A 7,678-nucleotide genomic window follows, 5' to 3' on the forward strand; every position below is an offset into this window, starting at 1 on the left:
AGTCATGTTTGCTCCCTCCACAGCCCCACAGTTCTTTCGGTAGGACTCCTTACGAGCTGAAAGAGGCAGCTAATAGCTGTGTGGGGTTTGACTGGCACGTGGGCGGTGGTGAGGGCTGCAGGGGGACTCTGAGGAAGGATGTCAGGGCTGCCCGGTGCCAGACGTGGTTGGGACCAGCTGCTTCAAAGGACAAAACCATGTGCCAAAATGGAACCAGTCAGAGGTGTTTGCTGTGTCTCTGTGAAAATGTGAGTAAGAAAGGGTAGTGAAAGGTGAAGGAAAAACAGTGCTGGGGCTAGAGGGACAGAAGTAATGCTGAAGCCAAGTATCATACCGAGGAGGACAAGGCTGAGGGGGGTGGTGGTAGCCTGAGCTGGGGTGGAGGCCGAAGGGGGGGTGAGGACGAGGTATGATCCCAGAGGGACTACAGCCAGTTGATTCCTCCGTGCCTGAGCAATTGTGTTACGGAGCAGGATCTGACCCCCATCAGTTGTGCTCCCATCACCTCACTAAAGCTGTAGCATGCAGCGAGGTGACTAGAGACCAGTAACTGGGGAGGAGATGTGTCTGGAGGCAAGCAGAGGTGTTTTCCCCAAGTGTTTGCTTATTTGTGTGCTTTTATTTCTTTCAATACCAGAAGCAGTGATTAAAAGTGTATTAATTGGCAATACATTAAATGGATTAAAATTCCCTGAGTTGAAACTCTCTTGCCCATAGCAGAAATATATTACCATCTTAATGAGAGTTCAGTTTCATTCTACTGTGAATGCGATGAGATTAGGTAGCCTGATATTCCATGCAAGGGTATGTGGTAGCAGAAAGTAACTGAGGAGACAGTGCAAATCAGAACCTGAAAAATGTGTTGTACATTCAACGACCTGTTAAGTACCCCTTTATAATACATGCGATTGCAATCACTGAAGGACAAGATAGATACACTGAATCGCCTCGGCTTTGGCAGTCACTCCCAGAAGTCAGGATTGCGAAGTTACTTGCATTTCATTTTCTTAACAGTATTGTTATTTTTCTGGAAACACCTGTTCTGAGGACATATGTGCCAGTTAATGTCTCAGTAACTAGGCTAAGTAGAGAGATAATAGACAATCTATTACACTGTAGTTCTGTGCAGAGAAAAACATGAAATATGGTGTCACGGTATCATGTTCTGATTGAATTATAGTAAAACCAGCACATTTTCAGGCTGAAATTATTTGCCAGGTGATAATGTATCTGTAAAGATCAAACACTTGTGTAAAAAACATTGCTACAGAATTACTGTTGTACCTTGTCTACAACTTCCAGGGCTGGCGCATGAATTCTGGAATACACAAGATCTGTTCAGCAATCTTTTTCATCCATTTTATTCAATAGAACAAATTATATATTTTTTAATCAGCTATTTTTATCCCTGTTGTGAAGAAAGAGAAGATCTGTTTGAGACAGCATAATTTAGCTGTTTTTAATAGAAGCTGCTTATTTTTCAGGGTTTGCTGATATCCCCACTGGAAAGGTTAGTCCTTACATTTTACGTAGAACCGCTCTGAATCTAAGAAGCAGTCCCCATCCGGCTTCCCCGAATGAGAAACTGCCTTTGCCTACGCAAGATGAACGAAAATGCGTACCACATAATCTTGGTGAACACTCCTGTTCGACACCTGGTGGCAGCAAACTACAAAAGGTAGCTAAAAAAATGTATCTGGGTATGAAAGCCATGGGGTAAACTAATGCATTCACTAGATGTATCAGTCTTGCCACGTATGTTTGAGGACATATCAGTCTTTACATTTCTCAGCAATACAGTGAAGATAAGACCATAAATACTGCACCAGTAAAACATGACAGAGGTCTTGACCATGCTAGCAGCCTGCATATTGGTCATGTGATATAATTTGCGACTTCATAGGGAAACCCATTGAGAAATGTAAATTAAATACAGCTGTATTATCAGTTTCTTGTAGTGGATATTAAAGAGCAGATATTTCTTATACTGTGGTCTCTTAAGTTTCAGAAAAAGCAAACAGCAAAAGAATTAAACTCTGGGAGTCTGAGTTGAGGCTTAGTTTTCTGCTTACAACTTTTCTTGGAATTGCAGATTTGAAACGCTGTACAGTAACTACAGATATTTGAGAGGCTGTTAAACATGTAAACAGTAAAGAAACTAGACTTTAATGTTAGTGCTGACCAGATTTTAAGGCTATCTAAACTAATAAATACTACCAAGTTAGGTTTTGAAAGCTGATTTTTATTAAAGAAAGTGTAGTAACTGCAGTTTGTTAACTTTGCAAATGTTTTCAGTAATACGACACGCTGCTGAATATTTCACAGTACATCAGAATAAGGCGTTCTTTCTAAGCTGATGCAAATGCTTTGCAGATTATAGAAAAATGTTCCAGCTTTAGGACAGAAATAAACCTTTTGTTGTCTGAAATCTCCCAAGTTTTTAACCTTTTTATCTCAAGCTGAGCAATAGGAGAATAGTTATTATATATTGATACTTCTTTACCTGAGGGCTACATAGAAATATGGTAGTAGATAAGAATTGCTCCAGTTTGCCAAGTTACACAAAAGCCTTCTCTTGGCAATTGGTGGAGTTTCCTGCACAGCCAAAAGTGAAGCCATAAAGCAAGAGTACAACTTGTTGTTTGTTTGTTTAATGCAGTTATTTTCTGTTAGCAAGTCAAGTATGTTGGCAAGATACCACAAGTAAGTTAAAGGCAAGAGCCACATAGCTCAGTGAATGTATAGGTTTTGAGGCCAGAAAGCACCACAGGAAGGTGAGTCAGATCAGAGCCGTAGTTTGTTTAGAGCTATAGCAACAGGAAATCTGTATCGTGAAGTGAGAGCGAATCCACTGAATTAGTGTATGTTGTTTCAAGGGTTAATTACCCTACTTGCCAAAACTTGCTGCTTCTTACAGGCCTTGCCTGGAGGTCTGTGTTTTTTTACTGTTCCATTAAGTGATGCCAATAAATTTTATTTACACTCTTTTATGTATGTTTTCCTGTAAGTTTAGAAGCAAATGGAGGGTGTTGCTTGTAAAGAAACTCAGTAGTGCAAAAAACATAGGAAGCCTTGCCCGCAGACAGTTGCACAGTAATCACCTGCCAGCATGGTTCTCACTGACTATGGTCAAGGTTATAGCAAATGACAAGTAATCATAAGAAACTGTTTTTAGCTTGGGGAGGGCTTTCCCAATTTTTCCTCCTCTTTGCCTAAGCTTGTGTTGTCAAGGTATAAGGACAGGCTACTCCTTACCTTCATCTGTATAGGAGAAATTAAGGTTTCAGGTTGTTCTCCCCACCCTACCCCCCACCCCGAGTGTAAATGTGCAGAAGTCATCAGTTCTAGGAATTTGTGGCCTTGTCTCTTGGACATTGCTGGATATATATTTGTTTTATTTCGAGATGATGTACACCTGGGAGTTTCTGGAGGATTTGCTCATAATATTGTTTCATTGTTTGTTGAAACCATCAACACATGTTGTTTCATGCTTTATATTAATACAGTAAATGGTATGTCTTATTTTAGCAGTGAAATAAGCCTCGTTTCCGCTTCTTTGACAGGTACTTATATGTACTTCATTTCAGGCACCCAGTTTCAAACAGTTGAAACTTCTTAAGGTGTTTAAAATGTGCCCTGTCATTTTCATGTGCAAATTTATTCACTTTTCTCTGTGAATTTAATGTAGAATTTAAACTGCGTGCTTTGACTGCACATCAGTTAAAATGTGAAAGCAGTGGTTTGTCCAGATGTCAGCAAAAAAAGTGACAGCTATGTCTTACGTTTGCAGAATACGTACAGGAAAAAATGAAATACAGATTTTAGTGCGCAATACTTGGTACCTTAGTGAACAAATAGAGTAGACTGTTCCTGGTTTAGCTTTTTTTTTTTTTTTTTTGCACCTAGCAAATAGCTTGCCGGCTGTGTAGCAGATATTCCATCTTGCACCACACCAAAATGATTGATATCAAGCCTCACTGTATTGAATAGTCAAAGTGATAAATGTCTTCAAAATACTTTTTTCTGTTTTCAGTATCTATGTATATGGTTTTTTGCAAATTCCCAATATTTAGTCTTTTGCATTAAGTCTTTTGCCCCACTACAGAAAGCTAATATGGTTTTCCATTACCAGTGAAACAGGACATTTTTGTTTGTGTTACAGGTAAACGATGCACAGCAGTCCCAAGCAGTAACAGCTTTTTCACCAATGAAATCTACTTCAAGGTCACCACTTTGCCTGTATAAGCAGTCCACAAAAACTGTCTCTGATAATACTGGGGAGAGTCATATGGTGCACAAAGCCAAAAATTCTCTGAATGAACAAGGACTACCTGAGCGAGATGAGCAAAGAGAAAATTGTAAGATGCAGTAAATCTGTGTGGATTTAATCACAACTCGGAATAACTGACAAAAAACAGCTTGTGAAATAAATATGAGAACTATCTGGAGGGGCACCATTTCAACAATACATGGGTTCTGCAGAGCTTGTTCTTGAATATTTCCTAATATCAATAGTCACTCAAACTTGTCGAATGATAATGAAGGAACAGCTATAATTGTTCTTCTGTAGTATTATATGTAAATAATTCTTCACAAACCTGTTAAAAAATTAAACCATGGAAAAAGTGGGCTACATGTTGCTGTGTAGTTCATTGTTGCCATTTTTTCTGTCTACTGAAGGTTGATTTACAAATGGAAACTAAACTCGCCCATCTCTAAAAAGATGAGGTTCCAGGAAAAACGAGGCAAACATGACTGGGTGATTCAACATGAAGTGGTGACTTCATTAGTAAGTGCAAAACCAAACACAAAACCAGATATGAGATGTACCCGATGCGCTGTGTCTTGGTATCCCACCTTCCAGATGGAATAATATTGTGCAAAGGGGAATGAGACCTGATCCCAACAAACCCAGAGAGGATTGTCTGTTTTCCCTGAAACTAAGCATCTGCCAATCCATCTCTTTCTACTTCCCAGTATGTACTGGTTTTGACCATAGCTCTGAAGGTCTCACGACATTAATCTTTACCTCGGCAAAATGGCTCTTAGCCACCAGTAATCCTCTGCAAGCTGGGGATGGGCACTATGTGTCTGGCTGGAAAGGACACCATAACAACAAACTGTGCTTGCTATACCAGTAATGACTGCTGATTCTCTGCAGGTCACCCTTTGTCCTGACAATGCTTGGCCTGAAACGTGTCGTGTTAAATGAAAATCATTGCAGCTTTGTATCTCAAGTAATGAGAGTGGGTATTTTGGAGAAGTGGTTAGGTGTCAAGCAGTAACTGCGTAGAATGCTCTGAGTTAGCCCCTTTTCCTTCAAGAAAAATCCCATTTGAGATCCCAAAAGAAGATAACTTGCTTGGAAATAGCATTTAAGATTCTGGTATCATCAATATAAGACAACAACTCGGTCTGGTTCATGATACTGCACTTGAATTTAGGATGATTCATTATAAATAAGCTCATCACAACAAGCTTGTACTTCTGGGTTTCAAAGATTTAATTGGGCTTGCTCAGCAGAGCAGAGCAATTCTGTGCAAGAGGAAAGGGTGACATCAACTAAATTGTCATTATCCAACTGAACAGAAGTTACTTTCCAATAATTCATGTTGTTTATGCTTGCCTACCCAGGCCAGCTATTAGGAAAATCAAGCTCCTGTACATGAGCAGTAGTGCCCTAAGACTCCAAGCTGCACAGCAGAGAGGCATTTTCATGATGTTCTTCTGTCAGAAAGATGTCTCTTCCTTCTGTGAAAGTGGGTAATAAAGTTTTCTGCTCCTTGAAAAAGATTCCTTAACTTAAAATAAAAGACAATACTTTTGTTCCAAGTTAGCAAGTGTTTATCTAATGATACAAAGATAAGATTCTACTTGAAGCTGAGTTAGTTTTACACTCAAAGCAATCATTTTCTCTATTTACGTACACATATGCACTGTTATTCTGCCCTACTTACAGCACTCTCTGTTAGAACGCAGTTTGAGAACAAATAGTCTACTCATCAGTCTAACTGGAAGACCTTTAAAGAAATTCAGCATTCATCAAATAAGTCTAACAGAATAAGACAAATGGAAACATTCCATATAGTTCAAACGAACAAAACCTTTATATAAAGCTGTCCTTCAGTAAACAGATATGCACGCTGATGGTTGGGGTTGGATCAGTCGATCTTGTGGCTTTTTCTTAAACATCTCGAGTTGTTTGTTAGCTCAAGTATTAGGTAATTAAAACAATCCTTGTGGCACTATGCCTAGCAGCATCTTCCAGGGAGATTGAAAGAGGCCCATCTTAAAGGATGTATTTTGGTTGCCTCATCTTCTGTCAGTATACCAACAAAGCTGCTCATAAAAGTTAAATTATTTCAGATAAGATTTTGGATCTTATTTAGGGATTGTGTGTGGAATTATAGCAATTTTTAAAAAAAATTCTCAAGGTAGAAGATGGGTGTGAAAATGTGTTGGTAGTGGACAATAATAAAAACCAAAACAAGTGTGTTTTATTTATCCCATTCATTGGTTTTCTATTTTAATCTGATGCCTTGAAAAGTGTCCCACTTGGAGAAGAGTGTGGAAAAAACATCTATCTTTAGAAAGCTGTCTAATCTTAACCAGACAAATTTAAACAACTACGTTATAATGAAGTAAGTAAATATCATCACTAAAAGAAAGGATTGAGGCTTTAGTAATCAGATATTTTTTTACTTGGCCATTTTGTATTTTATAAGCCTTTAGATTTCGGTAAGTGCAAAATGTTTGCATTTTGAAAGATTACGATGCCTGTTATTTTTCAGTTACTAGTGTATATTGCGATGCTAGCTAATCTTAGGCTTTTGGTACATGACCTAAAACAGATTAAGATTTTCAAGAGATGTTAAATTGTTTAGATTAATACCTAAATCGCTTGAAAATGGGACTTAATATTCTACATCCTGTTGCAAACTGATGAGACTTCAGGTCACAATTGATGTAGGATTTTGAACGCTGTATCGAAAACTTAATCTCCAACCTATCTGTAAGTCAAGTGTGCGGTAGGAGAAAATCAAAACACCTCATCAGATTTCCTAATGTGAGGATTGCATAGGATGTGTTTTGTCAGCATCAGCTATACGTAAAAAATGAAAGGACACTTGTATGTGGCTTTCTATTCTGATGTGAAATTCCCTGTAAAAATGTCTTTGGTGCTCTAGTATTGTTCTTAGCATGCTAACCTGACTGTTGTCGTGGCGATACTGTGTTACGTCACAGGAAAATGCATTAGCTGGATTTCTTCTTTTCCCTGTTTGCCCAAGGTTTACATTGTAATTGGTGTAAAATCTAGTTTGCTTTTCTAACTGATTTTGAGTGCTGTCTGAAATGCCCAGAGCTGTAAATCAAAAGCATGGGGCAGGAGTGCTGGTGTCCTTTGACCGTGTGCCCTTACAGCTGGTGGAAGAGGCCGGTTGGCTTGTGATGTTCAGCTCGCTCTTCAGGCTTTGAACTATTCTTCTTCTTTTTACCTGGTAATGAAAGGAGAACATAAAAAGGAGACTTGTTTGGTTGCTGCTCTTCCAGGATTATTATTAAGGGCCAATGTTTGAACAGATCTCTCTTACGTCAGAGTTTTAAATGCATCCAGATCAGATCCTGCCCTGGCTTCTGGAGCCCACTCAGCCACAGATGACCAGGAGTTCCCCAGGAC

General features: G+C 39.0%; 1 protein-coding gene across 2 annotated transcripts in view; it reads left to right on the forward strand.

The window, feature by feature from the left end:
• The window catches only part of CENPF (centromere protein F), a 43,862-nt gene extending 39,229 nt beyond the window's left edge, over positions 1-4,633 (forward strand). For both annotated transcript variants that reach the window (XM_027809198.2, XM_027809196.2), the window contains 2 exons: positions 1,485-1,678; positions 4,163-4,633. In XM_027809198.2, the coding sequence (XP_027664999.2) occupies positions 1,485-1,678; positions 4,163-4,372 (404 nt within the window). In that variant the 3' untranslated portion in view covers positions 4,373-4,633. The remainder of the gene's footprint in view (positions 1-1,484; positions 1,679-4,162) is intronic.
• The last annotated feature ends 3,045 nt before the right edge of the window (positions 4,634-7,678 follow it).

Source organism: Falco cherrug, chromosome 13, assembly GCF_023634085.1.
Source record: "Falco cherrug isolate bFalChe1 chromosome 13, bFalChe1.pri, whole genome shotgun sequence".
Classification (NCBI taxonomy): Eukaryota; Metazoa; Chordata; class Aves; order Falconiformes; family Falconidae; genus Falco; species Falco cherrug.